The sequence below is a fragment of the Falco punctatus genome, assembly GCF_963210335.1.
Source record: "Falco punctatus genome assembly, chromosome: 6".
Lineage (NCBI taxonomy): Eukaryota > Metazoa > Chordata > Aves > Falconiformes > Falconidae > Falco > Falco punctatus.
In genome coordinates, this window is record NC_137585.1 from 8,613,065 (window position 1) to 8,631,283 (window position 18,219).

General features: G+C 48.9%; 1 protein-coding gene across 1 annotated transcript; it reads right to left on the minus strand.

Moving 5' to 3' along the window:
• Positions 1-53: 53 nt before the first annotated feature.
• AICDA (activation induced cytidine deaminase) lies at positions 54-18,132 on the minus strand. Its single transcript, XM_080393737.1, has 5 exons — positions 7,059-18,132; positions 3,506-3,653; positions 2,729-2,999; positions 2,421-2,536; positions 54-2,124 (listed from the first exon to the last, which is right to left on the minus strand). The coding sequence occupies exons 1-5, from the start codon at positions 7,184-7,186 to the stop codon at positions 2,071-2,073; spliced, it is 717 nt and encodes a 238-aa protein (XP_080249863.1). The 5' UTR covers positions 7,187-18,132; the 3' UTR covers positions 54-2,070.
• Between the last annotated feature and the right edge of the window lie 87 nt (positions 18,133-18,219).

The following is an 18,219-nucleotide window of genomic DNA, read 5'->3' on the forward strand; positions in this document are numbered from 1 at the left end:
AACTTCTACTTCCCTCATCCACATGGTACCAAAATAATGACAAAACCAGATGCTCATTTGTAAGACCTTTATTTATATAAATAATATCCACCATATCAAACAAATATACAACGCCATGCTTGCAAATTAATGCTTTGCAAAGAACTCTCATTGCTGTTCCTGGTTGAAATTCCTCGAGCTGAGAGTGTCTCAGGAGCCTGAAGCTGTAGGAAGCTTGTGATGCACTCAGTTGTGACCTCTCCTAGCAGGAGGAGGCACTGTGGGAGCAGGTCTCTCTGCTGTCCTCCTGCGGCTGGCTTACCACCGGAGGAGGTGTTCTGAGGAGCAACACAGGAGCCTCCAGCCTATCCAGAAAGCTGAACAGGATGGAGCAGAGAATTCACAGCCATCATGAAGGAAATGACAGAGCACCCTCAGAATGTGGGACAGAAACACTTAGCCTTGGCAAAGCCTCAGGAGGTTAGACTGCAGAGGACAATCCATCTGTAATTTAGGTAGTGGGAAGGTAGTGGTGAGTGGGCATGTACTAGGAACCTGCATCTTCAACTTGGTAAAGACTGTGTCCCCAAGACGAGGTGCTGATGGTGTCCTCTAGTGGAAACACAGTGACTGCCAGGCAGAAGGATGCTTTGATTTTGCCCCCTATGGAAGATACCTATCTACAGGCTGTAAAGCTTTGCTCATGCCAGCTGTTTTTTCTGGTCAGCTCTCAGTCCAGTCACCAACTAGTCATATTTGGCCATGTTATGGGCAGTAAAAGGCCTGAAAAAACAGAACACTGTGGTATTGGTAAGGTGCCTCCAGCAGAGGACACCTGGCTAGGGAGGGAGTTTATTGCAGTTCTGATCTAAGAGGAAACGCTCAGTGGATGAATAGTACTCCAGAAGTGAGAGCTGCGGTGCTCCTCCCTGAGGTGTGTGAAGAAACACACGGTAACTGATCTGGATGTCAACACACCATCTAAAACGCCATAGCCTCAGCCTACACGAACGAGAAACTGAATCTAAGGGACAATGCAATGTGGAAATGAAGTGTGTTTTCCAGTAGATGTATGCTGGAAAGACATTGCAGAGGTGAGGTGCCTTGGTGGTTCCTTTCCTGGCTGGATGGGATGTCCACGCACTGATCAGTACTGACCCTGAGCTGCCACGGCTCTCATCAGAATTAATAGGAGTTGAGTGGACTTCCTATTTCTGCATTGGAAATATCTTGCTAGACACCCAAAATTGCAGCTCACACTTGAAAATTTTGGCCATCAAATCTTCTGCTTTCATTTTAGCCCTTTATTGTCTAGTTTCAACCTCTCCTAGGTCACGAAACCTGGACCCACAGCTACTGAAGCTTCTTCCTTTCTGGGCAGGAGGCACTACAGGGCCTGGGCCTGCACACAACCCACCTAGAAAACCTGCTGGCTTCAAGTGAAGTTTGCAAGCTGAGCTACCTGGGCTGTCCAGGACTCACTTCAATACTCTCAGTTGAGCTTTCCAACAACCGGCCAATTTTGCTGTTAGGACTTAGGCTATACCCCTTAAATAGTGATGGTTTTCAACTTCCTACCCACATCCAGAAGGACAAAGAAACCGTTTCACAGGGGAGGACACAGAGCAGCTCAGTGTAGTGCAGCTCGAGGAGCCAGGAGACACGCTCCCCGACGCCCTCACAAATCCAGTGCGGTGCGTGCAGTGCCAGTGAGGACACGCTCGCACAAACGGCTTTGCGGGCCGCCTGCTCCCACCTGGGCAAGGCTAAACCCAGAGCTCCATTTAGTGGACCACCTGAATTAGTTCTGCAGGGACTGAGGGAGGGCAAATCGCTCTCTGGCAATGTCACTGCAGTCCTGGCTATTCCCAGCTAGCAATGGATGAGGTGTGAGTCTGGGGAATGTGTCTTTAGAAGATCAGCCTAATTCTCCTTGGAAACGAAAAAGTAAGTATAGTCTTATCTCTAGTCACAGGGCTGGAAGGAAGAAAGATGTAAAGAGGCAAGAAGAGAAAGATCTGTTGTAAGGAGAGAGTTGGAAATCAAAGAACAAGTGTTTGTAAAGTCTTCTGATTGATGATGACTTTCGCTTCAAAGTCCCAGAGTTTTAAAGGCGTCTCGCAAATCATCTACTTCGTACAGCGGCTGCAGGACAAAATACAGATGGTAGGTCAGTTGTCAAGTGAGCAGGAACCTATGAAGATGGGGAAGGAGGAAGGAATCGCAGGAGACGGGATGAAAGGTGGAAGAAGGGGAAGAGAATGAGCAGATATGAAGAAATTCAGGGGAGAGGCATGAGGGGTGTGGAAAGTGAAGACAGGAATGAATGAAATGGCAGATGGCGGAGATGGGCAGCTAGAGCAGAGAGGAAGAAGAGTGAGGAAGAGAGGAAGAAGCTGAGGGGAAGAGACACTGGAAGGAGAAAGAAAATTGGCCCTCACCAGGAGGATTCGTCGAAGTTTCCTGGACAGATGGACAGAGTTTTCATGCAGCCCTTCCCAGGCTTTGAATGTCTTTTCCCTGTTCTCCACAAATGTGTTCCAGCAGTAGAAGTAATCTGTGCAATGCACGGGGGAGTTACAGAGTGCTCAAGCCTGCCCCAGAGAGGACACTGACCTCTCCTAGGATACTAAGTCATCACATCCTGTCGTTCTCTTCTTGGGCTCCTTGTCCCAGCTTCTCCCACCCTGCTGGGTTTCCCCAAGCCCCCTTAGCTTTCTGTCATCTCTTTCTCGCCTGCACATCTCACCTTTGAAAGTCATGATGGCAATTTGGGCCCCCGCCCTGTGCAGGCGCCTCAGCCCCTCGGGCTCTGCCTTGCGGTCCTCGCAGAAGTACAGGCGGGCCGTGAAGATGCGGAGGGTCAGGTTGGGGTAGGCGCGCAGGAAGTCGGCCACGTGCCGGGCGCAGTCGTAGCAGGGGCTCCAGGAGGTGAACCAGGTGATCCGGTAGCAGCGGCCTGGGTCCAGGTCCCAGGCTGAGATGTAGCGCAGGAAGAGCACCTCCACGTGACAGCCCATCTTCATGAAAGAGGGAGAGGGGCAAGGAGTGAGGCGGGGAGGGGGAGCAGGGTGTAAGAGGGGTGAGGAGGGAAGAGTGAGCTGGGTAGGGTGTGAGGGAAGGAGAAAAAACGTTGGGGGTAGGTCCTAGGGCCAGCGCTCAGAGGGAGAAGGCACAGTGGTACTCAAGTGGAAGACTGGCTAGAAAAGCTCCGTGGCGCACTGACGTGTAGGGGCGTACGAGAGGAATGTGTGGGAGCCAAGCAGAAAAGTAGGTAGACTGGTAAAGCAGCAGGGGGTATGGAGGTCTTGCTGCTGACACGCTCGGAGGTAGCAAAAAGTACAGGTTTACCTGGAGGCTGCATCCCCTAGACAGAACGCACCAGTGCAGTGCCCATGCTCATGGACGTGTGTGCCAGCACCCTCAGTGCTGTCGCAGCCCTCCCTTCCCTGCTGCCCCAGCCCAACTGGAGCTGCATGCACCTCAGCATGGATGTAAGAACAAGACGCCAAGGTGTTCCCTGTACCTTATTGCGCAGGTATCCAAAGTCCAGGGAGCATGATGTAGCACTGTCACGGCGCTTTACAACATAGCAGAGGTAGGTTTCACGCCGGCCCTTGGCCCAGCGCAGGTTCTTGAAGTTGTAGAGGAATAGTTTCCTTTTCATCAGGAGGCTGCAGAAGACAAAAGAGAATTTCCACTAGCCCCACCCTGGATCCAGCAGTTGGCCATGTCTTTGCTGAGGGCTCAGCACCAAAAATATGCTCCTCATGTCCAGGCCTCTCAGTACGAGAAGAGCATCAGTGATTTGCATACAATATGTTAGGGACAGGGTGCAGACGTGACTGTGGGGATGAAGCAGTTGACCTTGTGAGTGGAAACAGTAAGTGAATTAGTAGTGATTAGTCAAACAGCAACTATGGCTGGGTAGAGTGTGAAAATATCTAAGAATATCCAAAAGGTGGACACCAATGAGGGAGAAGGATGAAAGTGTCTGAGAAGACCTGGGAAGATGAGAGTGCCTGAGTTCAGTCATCAAGAAATATTATTTTTGCTGTATGAAATCCTGAAAAGCCACTGGGGCAAGGGATGGATCGAATTAGAGCCTCTTTAGAGAAGACTGAGGAGGGTATGATTGAAAATGTGCAGGGCTAGGGGCTGGGGTAAGGCGCCACACACTAGCTGACAGAATATATAATGGGGGAGGCACGCTGACACCTCGCCAGGCACGCGTACCATTCCCCCATCAGACAAATGTCAAGACTGGCAAGAGCCTGCTCCCATGCCCAGGGATCCTGCTGGGACAAGGCAGTAGGAGCGCGGGGAGGGTAAGGTAGTCACGAGCCGTATCTAACAGCCTCACTGCCAAGTGGAGGCACATAGGCAGCTGAGAACAGCTGTGTTCATTGAGGTGAGATACTTACCTCCCCCAATGCAAAACAGAACTGAATGGGTTAAAAATAATCATGTCCTCTGTCATCTTTTCCCTCTGATAGACTGATGCTCAGCAGGGAGGTGGGGTTGGTTTAGGTGCTACTGAGCTGGGTTTTCTGGGAAGTCTCCAGCGAGGTGTAGGAAAGGGGAACTGAGGCTTGTTAGGAATTTAAATCCAATTTAAATCTGAGAGTCTAAGCAAGGAAAAGTTTCTTACGCAAAATCCCTTCATCTGTTTGCCAATGTCACCATAAAGCTTGAGCACTGCAAAGCACTTAATCTCCAGCTAACAGTGGCATCCATCCTCTCTGCTCCTCCAGGAGTTCTGTCCATTGTGCACCCTCACACGTGGCCACTGCACCACAGGTGCTCACTCATCCATGCTGTCACGCACATCCTCTCGCCTTTTGTTACCGAGCGCACGTGCTTTGCTTTCCTGTAGCGCTTGCTATTGCACCTCACATCACATCGCCAGAGAGACATATTCTTCCCACAAGCACCCTGGCTACCCTGATTGTCCCACGAATAGAGAAGCTACCTGCACACATCCTCTTTTCTGCCATGTCACCCTCAGCCTGCAGCGCAAAAATACCTGTGCTGCTCACACAGAAAGAGCAAGCACGCACATGCTCAGTTATGCCACTCTATACAGACATGCTGCTGGAGCAGTAGATCGCATGGGAGTTGTGGCCGTGTTTCCTGCTAGGAGAAAGTCCATAGAGAAGACAAGGCTCTGCAGAGTCCTGCACACACTCAGAGAGCAAAGCATCCCTTCTAGGCATGTTATTCAGCCCAGCAAGAGCCTCAGGCAGCTCTTGGAGGTCTGTGCTGTAAGCACTGCCAGGGCTCTGCTCTGCTGGGTTTCTAGGTTGTGGCAGGAGTAGACCACAAACTGATCCCACTGCATTTCATCACCCCTTTCTCTGGCAGTTCATCTTGGGTGCGTGTTTCCCATACCCACTGCATGTTCTTCATCATCAGTTTTGATTTATTTCTTACACGTAGAGCCACCCTGCTTCCTCTACCACCTTAGATTCACCCTATTTGCACAGTTATGAACATGCTTGTATATTCCCTAATAGACAGACAGACAGACACACACACGTTGGTCCCCTCACAAAACCGCCAAGCAGTGATTCATCTCAGGCTTCTCCTGGTTAGATGTGTGTTATTGCAGGGATGTGGGGAAAACTCTCCCCCGTAACAGAGGTGCTGGAGAGGGGACACCCCTTCTATGTGTGACAGATCCTCAGGTTGTCCAGAGACGATAGCCCAGGGAATCGTGTGGGAAATGAGCAGGTACGACAGGCCAGAGGCTTGCAAAGCTCTTACCTGGGGGGTGCCACAACCGCAGAAAACAGAGCAGAGCAATTGTGAAAAATGCATTCGCTCGTTGAAGAACCATATAAGCCAGGTGAAACACAATGACAATTATGCTGATGTTTCATTAAAGCCCACAAGGAAAAATGCTTTTCAACACATTAGAAATTTAAGGGAAAATAGGCTTTCCCTTTTCTCTTTTTTGTGAAGTTTTAGGCAAATGCATTTGCTTTCAAAATGTTTCTGATTCTTCTTCTAACTGTCCGTTTTCTTACTTCTTCCCATTTTTCTCTATTCAGTGGTTTTGCCCCTGCAGAGCAGCATGTGGATGCAAATAACGGTGAAGAACAAGAAATGACCCCAAAACCCAGAAAAATGAAAATTACGATCGCTTGAGTTATTTTTCACCGTCCTAACAAAGTGAAAATGATTTTGAGTCACAGGAGCTTTTTGTTCAACCAGAAATGGTTCATTAACATCAGTTGCTATTTTCCATTCTCTCTGGAGTTCACTGTCCCAGGGGTTTTTGCTAGGGAGGATTTCAGAACATGGCTGGTACAAGAAGAACAATGAATTAACAGATGTTGTGGAGAACAACTCAGCAGATGTGCAGTTAGGTACGAACTGCTGGATACATGAGCAACTCCTATAGCTATAGCATAGCTCAAGGGAAAGCAGCAAGGACATAGGAGCTGTGATTATACCCGGCACTGATGTAGACAGAACAGAGATCTTCTCCTCAAATAAAGATCCATGAAGCCAACCCTCAAATCAGAGTGAAGGCCCCTGAATGTGTGAACGATATGCAATTGCGGAGAGTGATTAGTAATAATTAGCTCGCAGCATAATGGCAGTGCAAGTAGAGCAATCCAGTGCTGGCACGGGCTGTGCTTACAAGCACAAGGGTGTGAGCAGCAGAAAGAGACTGATACAGAAATCTGTTGCAAGAGAAAGAATAGGTGTATAAGGAGAGAAGAGTGGGCAAGGATTGAGGTGCTTAGGTGGAAGATAGCATCTGAATATTCATCTTTCTGCTGTCTTTTTTTTTTTTTTTGTTTCTAGAAAAGAAAAAGAATGAAAAGGAACAGAGAATAGTAATGAGAAAGAGAAATGACAGAAAGGGAAAAGAGTACAGGGCGGCAGACAGTCAAAGAGAAAGAATGAGAGACACAGAGATGCACATGCAAGAGCAGGACGGGGCAGGGAGTTAGGTTACTGAGTCAAACAGTGAAAGGGACAGTGAGCACTGAATGGGGAGCGGGTTAATTCTAAGAGAAGGACCCTTGTTTTGTATATGAGCAAGAAACTGGAGGCACTCCTTTTACCTGTCCATGACTGCCAGGGTCTCTCTCAGGTGATGGGATTGCAGAGAGGTTGTCTCGCAGGCTCCGGCTGTGCACCCCTCTGACTTGATGTACAGAAGTGCGGGCTGTCCCCTGTGTCCCCTCCCCATTCACCCCTATCTACCCCCCCCCCCCCCACCGGGTTTCATCGGGGTGTGGTTGAGGGAGGAGTTAGAAAGGTCTCCTGGAGCTGCAGGAGCTGAAGAGCAGAGGGTTGAGATGCGGAGGGGCACCAGTTCTGAAAGATGCTCAGCACCCATTGGCTGCCTCCCCCCCCCGCTGCGCTCCCCGCTGGGCCCTCCCTGCCTGCAAAATTATTCTGAATTTTTATCAATAACATAATGAGGCAGGAAGCATTGTCTGGTGGTTAGCGGGGGGCCTGGGAGCTCGCGTACCGCTAACGTGAATGTGGGCAAAACCACACCATCCCTGCGGGCCCCGGGTCACGCAGCTGTGCAGTGGAGACGGTGACGAGCCCTGCCCGCCGAGGGAGCTCTGCACAGCGCCCGCAGAGCCCGGCTGGAAGGAGCCCAGGGAATGCCAAAGTGCTGGCAGGCTTCCCCCTCCGCTGTGTCCCCCCGAAAGGCCCGGCAGCTGCTTGGCAGCGAGGGGCGACACAGAAGCCGAAGGAAGGAGTGAGAGGGACGCAGCTCCGGAGAGCCCGGGGCTTGACGGGGAGCACCTGGCCCCGCTTTGGCACCTGAACGCAGCCATGGGTGCCTGAGCCACGCTGACATGCCAGGAGCGGTGGCGAGCCTGCATGGCAAAGCTGCGTGCAAAGGACCAGCGGGGAAGGACTCAGGGCCTGATCCTGCTGTTGCAGATGGCACCGGCACTGTGATCTGCCAGCGCTGGGGGGGCTGCCGGGACCCCCCACCCGGCGGCTGTGCCCAGCACGTGTGCGGCTGCACGTCACGCCCGGGCTCACGCTCAGGACGCACACGCTCTGCTCCGCTAACACCACACTCTGCCACCCGGGCTGTGCTCCATCACCGCCCCCAGCCCCCGCCGGGCACCCATCCCCTCTGCAGGGCCGGGGCACAGCCAAGGGAGGGGGCGGCGGGTCTGGCTGGGCAGGGTGCTGAGGAGGTAGCTGGGGGACATTCTGCTCCGTTTCTGCCTCTATGGCTGAGAAACAGGGCTTTTGTTTACCTCGTGCTAGGGTAGTTCTTAATTTTTTTTTTCTCTGCTTGATTTACTTTTCGTATTAATTTTACTGGCTTTCAGCGTGCTAGGACTGTGTGAAACCAGCATATGCAAACACATGAAAAGGAGAGACGAGTCGCCAGAACAGAGCAGATGACTCTAGCCCAGCACTCTGAGCGTACTTGTCTTTGAGAGCAGCTGGCATGGCACACTTCAGGAGAAAAAGTACTCCTGGAAGGGCCGGGGCTGGGCTGTCCGACTCCTTGGGGAAACATCTGGGCAGGGCACATGCTCAGCGGCTTCACATTTTGGCAGCTGCATCGGTCTCAAGGGTTGTGGCAATTATCCTCTTTGGGGATCTGGCTGCTGGTGTTTGACCAAAGCTGGAAGAGCCTGCAGTCCTTGCGAATCCCTGTCCTACTGAACAGAATCAAAGGGGACGCTCCTGCTAATGAAACAGCTGGCCCCTTTCAGCCTTTGCCTTAGCAGCACCTTGTGACAAACCTCCTAGGTCAGACCAAGAGTCGTTTTGTCCCCCTTTCATACTAGTTTTTTCTTTCAATATTGCAAGAAGGATGTTTGTTACACAGGACATTAAAAAGAAAAAAAAGCAACACACCCTGGGAAATCTGTTTCTTAGACATCACAACTGTTTGTGTTCCATCAGATAAATTAAGGTAGTTTCAGCTTTATTCGTGTTGTGGCTCCTAATTTCAATAGGCAAAAGCTTGCAGAAAATTTTACATGACATTTTCTGCTCTGAAAGGAGCCAAGAAATATCTTCATGGCCAGCCTGGTGTTCCCCATAAATTAAATTTGTGCGTAATGATTTTCTCAAAGGTTTAACCTGTCAAGTCTCATAAAATATTTAACTAGATCCTTCTCTGGTCTTGCCTGTAAATGGAATTCACTCTTCCATGTTTAAAAGATCAGCACTTTTCCTTAAATATTGAGACCCTCTTTGCACTCCACAGAAGCAAAAAAGAACGAACAAACGTATGAACAGATGAACTGTACTTGGGTCACTCTCTGGCAGGGCTCTCAAATCTAAATACTGATGTAGGCTTTCTAATGCCATTTGTTTAGACCAGCAACTTCCCTCATAGTGCCCAAAGTGAGTGCCCAAAGCCAGTGGCAGCGGTACTGTGCCTCCGGCTCTAATCCCCAGAGAAGAAACGTGTTAGTGTGGATGTATTTTTAGGGTCTCATGGCAAGCCCAGGGTGACAGTTGGAGAAGGACCCTCAGCTGCTATGCAGGACTGCCTAAAGCAGGAGCTGCAGTACCTTGCCAAGGCAAGACCTTGCTCATTTGCAGGTGTCATCTCTGCTCTGGTTAAAAATAAGTATTTTGGAAAACCATAGAAAGGTTGCTGGTTGCTGATCCCTAATCTAGCTGCTAGTCCAGCTTCATCCCTGGCTTTAAATTGCCAAATCTTTAATATACAGTGTGACCCTTTTGGCTGGGAGCTAATACACGAGGAGGGGTGCTGACCACTCTGGTTTTCCTTCCTTTCTGCTCAATGCAAACTTACTTGGTGAGGGGGCTATGGGTGGCAGAGAAAAACAATTTTACTGAAGATGACTCCATCTCTGCTTCTGACCAAAGCCCGGGTCAGTTAAAGGCTAGTGGGGAAGGCTGGAAAGGGTCCTGTGCTGGTGTGTTTGGGCTGTTACCTAGCAAGAGACACTGCTCCAGCTTATCAGTATCACAGAAGGATGTCCTAGCATTGCTTCAGGCTTCTTGTGTTCAGAGCTCTATTCCCTGTCTTGAAGTGAGAACAGCAGAGAAATAACAGCAGCCTGAAGAGCAGCGGTTAGGTGTAAGGGGTGAGGAGGAGTATCACCATTACTGTTACTAAAGATTCAGAAAGAGAATTGCTAAGAAATCAGAGAGCAAAAATGTGGTGAATAACTAAAACTAATTACCTAGCCCCAAAGCAGAGGAGAGGTTGCTTGTTTAGTCAACAGGAAGCTGCATGTTGGTGTGTGTCGATATAAATACATATTTATTTTTTCCATTCACCCTTTGCTCAGAAATCGCATTTTGAAACAAGCGCCGACATCACCATTTGGTTGGTTCTTGGGCTGCACACAAGAAACGCAGACACCTGCTTCCCCTCGCCTCAAGCGAAAACCTCAAGCAGAAAAACTTTCTCTGCTCCACAAGTGCTGATGCACCACAGACACTGACTTGCAGCGAGACCCCGAGCAGGGGAATAGCAGAGTTCCTTGCAGTTGGGCACAGGCATACAAATAAGCTGATATGCGTATTTATTATAAGCACATACAATGTAATATGCTTACTTAATATAAGCATATATATAACTGTAAGCATATACTAAAGTGCTTATTTATTATACAAACAGTACATTATATTCTGTGTTCATTCCACAAAGACCCATCACCCTATTTTGAACAACAGACCCAACACATCAGTAGCACACTTGCTCAGGCACCTCTGCCAGGCAGAGCACTCGCATGACTCCAGTCCTGGGTGTAAGAAAAAAGCCATGCTAGATGTAGAAGCAGCTTGCTGCCTAGGACATGGGGCGAAGGGCCTTGTCCCTAGAGCTGCCAACTCATCTTGTGACACAGCTGTGGATGCCATACCTAGGGAGAAGTTTTCAGCAGTTGCATGACCAAGCACTGCCTTTGGTGGTGTGGAATATGCAGCACCACGGAGATGTACGAAAGCTGTGAGGATGAGGATGAGGATGAGGATGAGGATGAGGATGAGGATGAGGATGAGGATGAGGTCTGCCTGGAGTGAATATCACAGGTGTGGGAGGGTGTGTGTGTAGTGGGGGGATTGCAAATGCAAATCTGAAGCACTGTGTGGGGTGAGTGTCACTGAGGCTACATCTAAGTTAGACAAGAGCAGGGACCCCAGGTTGTGAGACGGAAGTGGGAAGGAGAGAAGGCAGGAGTTCAAGGTGTATAGGAGTGCTACGGGGAGTGTAGGTTTATGAAACCTGGACGCCTGTGCTGTGCACTGCTGCATGCTGCAGGATTGTAGATGATGCCACTGATAAAGAATTGAGGGCACCTGGTTGCTGAGTGTGCGCTAAGATTATATGTTATTATGTTTTACTAGCAATTTGGCTTTCCAGGCTTGCACTGCAAAACCTTTACCTGGAGACTTGACTCATCGTTTATTTTTGTTCCACTGTTGAGCTTGTTTTGGTGCTGGGGGATGAGGCAAATTAGGGTGAAACTATTGAATTGAGTACACATTTTTCAACCCTGTGAGTGCCTCTTATTCCTGCCCTGCAGCTCTCTGCTAGCCCAGCCTCAGCCTCCTTATAGGAACTAATGACCCTTAATCCTGACTCTGTGAGCCCAGAATTTTTTCTCTTCCTACCTGTATTAATTCCGCTCCCCCCTCCCACGTCTCCAGGCAGCAGTGGCTCCATCCCTTGCTACCAGTGACTGACACCAGCTGGAATCACCAGCAGGAAGGGAGGAAAGGGGCTGGATCGGGTTGAGGATTTTGAAACCTAGTGAATGGCTCCCCCATCGTGAATGCAGACAAATGTGACCAAAGCCCAAGCACTTGCACTTGTCCTCAAGTGTCCGCTCTAGCTTGAGGCTAAGTGGTTGGCAGCTTATCTCATTTACACTAAGAAAAACAGAGTCTGCAATCAAAGCAGAATGCACCTTCCCCACGCTGAGAGCTGGGTGTGGGGAAGCACCCACCAGAGCTGCTTGCACCTCGCTGCTTCCCACAGCAGCGCAGCTCCAGCCTCCAGCGCACCCTGCCCAGCTGACTTGGCTTCTGCCGCCGTGCTGCGCAGACCTGGAGAAGACCCTCTTTTTGCACAGGGAGCTGCAGGCTGTGTTCTAGTGTTACTCCGTTCTCCTACAGCTCAGCCCCCTGGTCTGGGCATCCCAGACTCTGCTCCAGATCGCATTTTCCCCCTCCTTAATGGAAGGCACTGGCTTCATATCTCTGTAATCATCTGCTAGTCACGGGGAGAAACTTGGTTTTGCACCACAGTTTTTCACAATGAGACTCACCTTCTAGCTGCGGTTAAGGTTTCACAGACAAAAGTTGCCTGCTATTAGCTCCTGTTTGTGCAGTTGCTGCAGCTCATGCTACCCGGTGCAAAAAGAGCTTGCACCTGGGGCCTGGGTGGTAAATCCTGATTTTAGTTTCCCTGTTGTCTTTGGAGAAGCCCTTTGCAGGAGAGGTTGGGATAGAAGCGCTTGGAAGCTCACTAAAGAGCAGCACATTGCATGTTCCTTGCCTTGGAGTCGTGTGTCGTGTTCCCTCCAGTTGTACAAGTTTTCCTTGTCTGGAGGTCCTCATGAGCAGTATTCTTGCATCTTACAAAATTTTCTTATCAGCAAAGCAATTATTTTCAGAAGATTCAAGGTAGTCTTGCTACTTCTTCACTTCCTCCTCCCAGAGTTCAGAGCTGCTCCTGTGCTCTCATCAATGGCCACATCCAGAAGGTTTGTGGAATGTCACCACTAACCTCCACTCCCTAATGCCAAAGTAGAATCAGGGTCTGCCCCGACACCTTGATCCTCTTCCAGGGGGCCCAGTGCTCTTGGCAATGGGGATGGAATAGGAGACCCACCCTGAGGCCAATGGAGAAAGGGGGAAAGGGGTGAAAAGTGATTCTCATTTCACACATGACGAGGATCTCCTCCTTTGCTGTGGTATCTCTGCTGTCTTCCTTCTTTGCTAGTGCACTGCCGTGCCTGGCTGTGCTGACTGTTAGCGTCAGTTAATTCTTTAGCCATGACCACATGGGAGGCTCCCAAGTTTCTGCTGTAAGCAGTGAGGTCTGAGCTGTGACACACTCGAGCTAGCTGACCAGGCAGGGGAGGGTATCCGAGCATCTGAGAACTTCCCAGCTAATTTCATAGGATTTTAAAATGTCCATTTTGTCCAGCCAAAAGCATGGGTTCTACTTGGATGAAAAGGCTGGTAGAAGCTCCTAGTAAGCAGGGGAGAGAAAGAAGAGGAATAATCTGAAAAGGAAACAAAGACCTGGGAAACTACCGATTAGGAATTATTAACAGAAATTTTAATTCACTGGTGCCCATTGGTTTTACACAGTACTTGTAGCATTGCTTCTGCTTGCCACTCAGATGTGCCCCCAGAACAGCTATATCTCTCTAAAATATACAACTCTTGCATTCACATACACAACCAGTTAATTTCCCTTGCCCCAGTCTGTACTCAGTGAGGGAACACCATGTCCACTCATCGCTTCTACCATTTCTGTGCAGGTACCGGTAGGGTAGGGCACAGGCACATTCACTTTCAGGTGGCTAGCTTGGTCGCATCCCAATTTGGAAAACTGGTAGCAGGACCAAAAAAGCTTACAGATTGAAGAGCCAAAATCTGCCCTGAAGCAGGGCCCCTCTCAGGGAACAGAAATTGCAAAGGGGCTTGCAGAGACTATGAAGGGTTCAGATGCCTTTCCCAAACTAAACCAAAGGGAAACTACAGAGATACCAGCTGATGGACAGCGGAGCCAAGAGAAATGGTGTAATGATGGTGCTGGGGCTCAAGCAGAGCTGATGAGATAATTACTTGTTACCACGATGTGGAGTCTCAGGAATGACTGCATTCACGCTGCACCAGGCAGAAAAGAAACTCTTGAACTATTTCTCCACAGCGAGGACTAGGCTGGAGGCCAAGTCTAAGCTGCTGCAGAAGAAAACAGGTTTTATTTGCTAATCCATAATAATGGCCAACACCGCTTGCTCCAGCTGATCTGTGCTATTTGGGTACCAGACAAAGGACACACTGAGGTGCAAGCATTTCCCAGTGGGTGTGTTTGCTGATACCATCTGGCTTTGGTGCTACAAGGGAACAGTCAGAGCTGTAAGCCTCACAGGAATGCCGTCAGCGTGCAAAGGCTTTGTAGGTGCAAGGCACCCAGTGCAAGAAGTGGCAAGCTGATGTGCATCAGTGTGAAACCAAAACCTTGGTCAAGATGTCACGCTGGTAGGCTGTGCTGGCTATCATGTTTGAAGCAACTGCCGCTGCAGGTGCCACTTCTGCTCCAGCCTCTAAGGCACCAGCTAAGGCACTGGCAAAGGTGGCATGAGAATCCAAGTCCTGCAAGCCCCCACTCTCCAGCGGGGCTGATTTAAGGGCAATGACTGTCTCCAAGAAGCACAGAAGAACTTTCTCTCACCACTCTGAAAGGGAACTGAAGGCAATGCAGTACAGGACAACAGCTGCACCAGGCTGGGGCTCAGGAACCAGGCAAGAGGAGCACAAGAAGACTTGGTACTTCTAGCTCCTTCAAACTCAACAACAAGCCAAGAGGAAGGTGCCAATAAGGCAGCAAAGGGCAAGACCACCTGTCCCTTGACTGGCACTGCCAAGAAGCCCTGATTACCTGCGGCTGTGAAGGAAATCCCAAGGAAAACCAAGAAACTGGCAGCCACCGTGGCCAAGAAAGCAATGAAGATCTTAGAGAATACGAAAGCCGACAGACAAAAAAAGGCAAAGATCCAGCTAAGGGCAAAGCAGTGAAACCCAAGGCTACCAAATCCAAGGCACAGCAACAGAAAGTGTCCTCAGGCTGAGAAGGCAGCGCACAAAAAGTAAATGCTGTATAAGCACAGACAGAGTGCCCTGCTTCAGGGACACAAAATGTAAATCCTTTAATTGAACCATTGATTTTCATCATGTTTTGTGTTTTTTAACACAGTTTCACCAAAGGAAGAGAATTAATTGTAATAATTAAAATTCCTTGGTTTGCTATAAAACTCAGGCTTTGTATGAACTAAATGTTTCTTCTTGTTTTCTTCACTTGTCTGCAGCAGTGTTGTGGGGGAGATGGGGACAGAGTCTGCCCGCAGCAAAAAGAATAGAGGCAACAGATGAAAGCTGCAACAAAGGAATTTCTGATCTGACATCACGAAAATATTCTCCATCTTAAATGTGGTGCAGCACTGGAACAGGTTGTGGATTCTCTGTCCTTGCTGACTTTTTCAAAATTCAGCTGGACAAGGCTCTGAGCAATTTGATTAGCTTTGAAGTTAGCTCTGCTTGGTAAATTTCAACATAATTTTTGCTATGATCTTAACTGAGAAGGTATGCTATCTCAACAACGACATTTATTTTTGAAAATGCACAGCTTCATGTACATTTATCCTTATATTTAAGCAGGTAAGTTCTGACATTACTTATTATTTAGACCCATTTGTTTGTTTATTAGATTACTTAGACCCATGTTTGTTTATTAGATTTTGACAAGCTGTATCTGTATGGAAATTGCAATCTTAGTAAAATGCCCAAAACAGCATTCTGAAAGAGGATTTATTAATTAAGTGAATATATTAATTAAGTGAAGCTTTGCTCTACTGATGACTTTCACCAATTCAGTTTTTTAATATACTTCAACATAGTAGCAGTGTGTACAGGCAGCTTGCATTTTAACTGATATAATTTATATTATTGAAAACACTTTTATTTGAAAAAAACGTTTACATTATGAGCAAAAATGGACAATCAAATTCATTCATGATGTTTCACACACTTTTTGAACAGGTCTTTTTTTAATGTACTAAAATCCAGCTCTCTGTTTTGTGGGAGATTATTCCAGCTTGCTACATTACGAGGGGTGAGGATGGCAGGGAACAGAGGGAAATGAAGCAATACGCTGAAGATCAGAGAGTAGGAGATGAAGAAGAGATCCAGAAACGGAATTCAGATTTCCTCTGCCCCAGTCAAGGGTCTGCTCACAACTTGGACAAATGTACACTGTCTAACAATGCCAGACCATGTGCTGCCAGGAGTAAACGTTATGGGATCATGCACCTTTAAAAACTTATTTAAAAAAAACCAAACCAACTTTTTTAAAATTTAAAACTAAAATCCATTTTGTTTCAACCCAGCTATTCTTTACGTAAGAGGTGCTCTTTCTGGACGGGTTGCAAGCACCACTCCCCTCTGCAAAGCCAGCCTGCAGCCCAGCCGGCAGAATGCTCCTGAGGGATCCCTCCACCCTTGGAGGCCTGATGACAACACATTTTATTTGTGCTGTGGGTTCCTGTGGACAAGATCCAGGTGACACGGAGCTTCTAGGTGATGTGGCAGCTGCTTCCAACAGCCTCCTCTACTTTTCCCACAGCACACCCCTTCCTCCTCGCCTTGTTTCTGCAACCAGCGGCCACCAGCTCAAGACATGCGGTTGCAGTTCCCACAGCGCACATGGTGACCTGAGGTGCCATCTCCCCTCCCTGCTCTGATGAGTGTGTCTTTCCCTTCAGAAAATCCTGAGCTTGGCAGCTGGGGAGCCAAAGTGTGTGAGAACTGGAGGGCAAGAGAAAAGGGGAGCTGGCATGGGCCAAGCACTGCCCCCAAGCCCACTGGGCAATGCTGCGTGCCACCTCATTGAACACAGTTCCTGCTGCCCACTTCATCCCCACTGTGCTCCTCACTGTGTTTCTTGCTCCAGGATAAACTTACCAACAGAGAAAAAAGAGGAAAATAGGGGCAGAGAACAAAGAGGAGAAGAAGAGATGGGAAGGTGGAACAACTCTTGCTTTCCAGGTGCAGCAGAAAGCCCACCACACGGCCAGCTTCCCTCATCGGGATCTCCAGCTCCACAGACCCAGCAAAGTGAGGTACTGCTTTGAACTGGGGACCACACATCAGAGCACTGGCCTTGAAACAGCAGCATTCAAACTGGCAACAGCAATTGGTACTCAAGAGATGCAACAGCAAAATGAACAAGAACAACGGTTGTAGGGGAAGTGACTGCAGGCCATCCAACTCCTGCTCCAGGTCAGAAGAGTTTGTGAAAATCAGCCACAAACCCTAGATCATGCTTCTGAAAGGGGACTCTGGCAGCGTGCTTTGAGGCTACTCCACCTTCGTGAGAAACAGATCCAGCTGGAGCTATACTTAAAACCATCTTCCCCACTTACAAGAGATGGCAGCACCCAGAAACCAGCACCACCGCGCCAGGTCAGTTCAGGTGGGAAGAGCAGGGGAGGTAAATGTGGGAGGGGGGTAAGTGCTAACCAAGATGGGGAAGCCTGTCTGCAGACTCCCGTACTGTAAGGAAAAGAATAAACTGAATTACCAAAAGCCGATGGCATGTCACACTCTGCTCACAGTCAGTGGAACGCACTGATAGAGGGACACCGCAAAGGCCAAGAGCTCATGAGTCCGAGCAGGATCAGGCCAGTGTGGTGGGAACAGCACCTACGGCCACTCGGGTTCAGGCTGTTTTCATTGTAACCGTCCAAGACAGGGACACCGCAGCGTGAGCCGAGGAGCATCGATTCCAGGGGACAGTGTTGCGCAATAACCTGCATTGTGTGGTTTAGTCCTGAAGAATTATGGCCCATGGTCAGAGGCAGTTTAATGGCTAATTTGGGTCACAGCCACTTTTGTTCTAGAAATACCATCGAAATGCAGACTTGACTGCTTGCACATGAAGACACTGCCTAGTCCCCCCTGCTCTGACTGCTCCATCTTTTTGACCGAAATCTGCAGTCAGTGCCGGATAAATCTACGCAAGTCAGGAATTCAATGAAAGAGAATTTTCCCCATTCCTTTTGACCTAATGTGCCATGTATAATGTAGTCTTTCCGTTATTCCCATTACTGAGTTACATGGCTCTAGCAAACAAATTCTTCTTTGCTTACGGTCTGATTTTTCACAGCTCTTCTTTTCTTTCAGCCATCTTACCATTTTACCTGGAGATGGTAATTCTCTACCGGCAAGCCATGGCGCACACACGGTGAAAAGATGTGTTCTCAGTGCAAATCTCATGGGCTGGGGGGAGTTATCCCTGTGTTCAGCAGCTGTCAACTGTCAGGAGAATCTAGCACAGCTATCCACGGGAAAAAAAAAGCTGAATTTCTGTATCCCTAGGAAAAAGAATTAACTCCCACGAAGCCCTGTGATTCACAAGTGAAGGGAGGGTGGCAACAGAGGACTGGCTAGCCGGGAGCGAAGAGGTCCAAATGCAGATTTGGGCTGGAGTCAAGTCTCCCCACAAATGTGGAGGAA

Bases quoted from the DNA above. Each gene is read 5' to 3' on its own strand.
- AICDA (XM_080393737.1), bottom strand. From the start codon at position 7,186: ATGGGGAGGGGACACAGGGGACAGCCCGCACTTCTGTACATCAAGTCA. The intron at 3,000-3,505 runs GTACAGGGAACA...TCTTTCATGAAG, and splicing joins TTGGATACCTGCGCAATAAG to ATGGGCTGTCACGTGGAGGT. The intron at 2,537-2,728 runs GTGAGATGTGCA...TGCATTGCACAG, and splicing joins TGCCATCATGACTTTCAAAG to ATTACTTCTACTGCTGGAAC.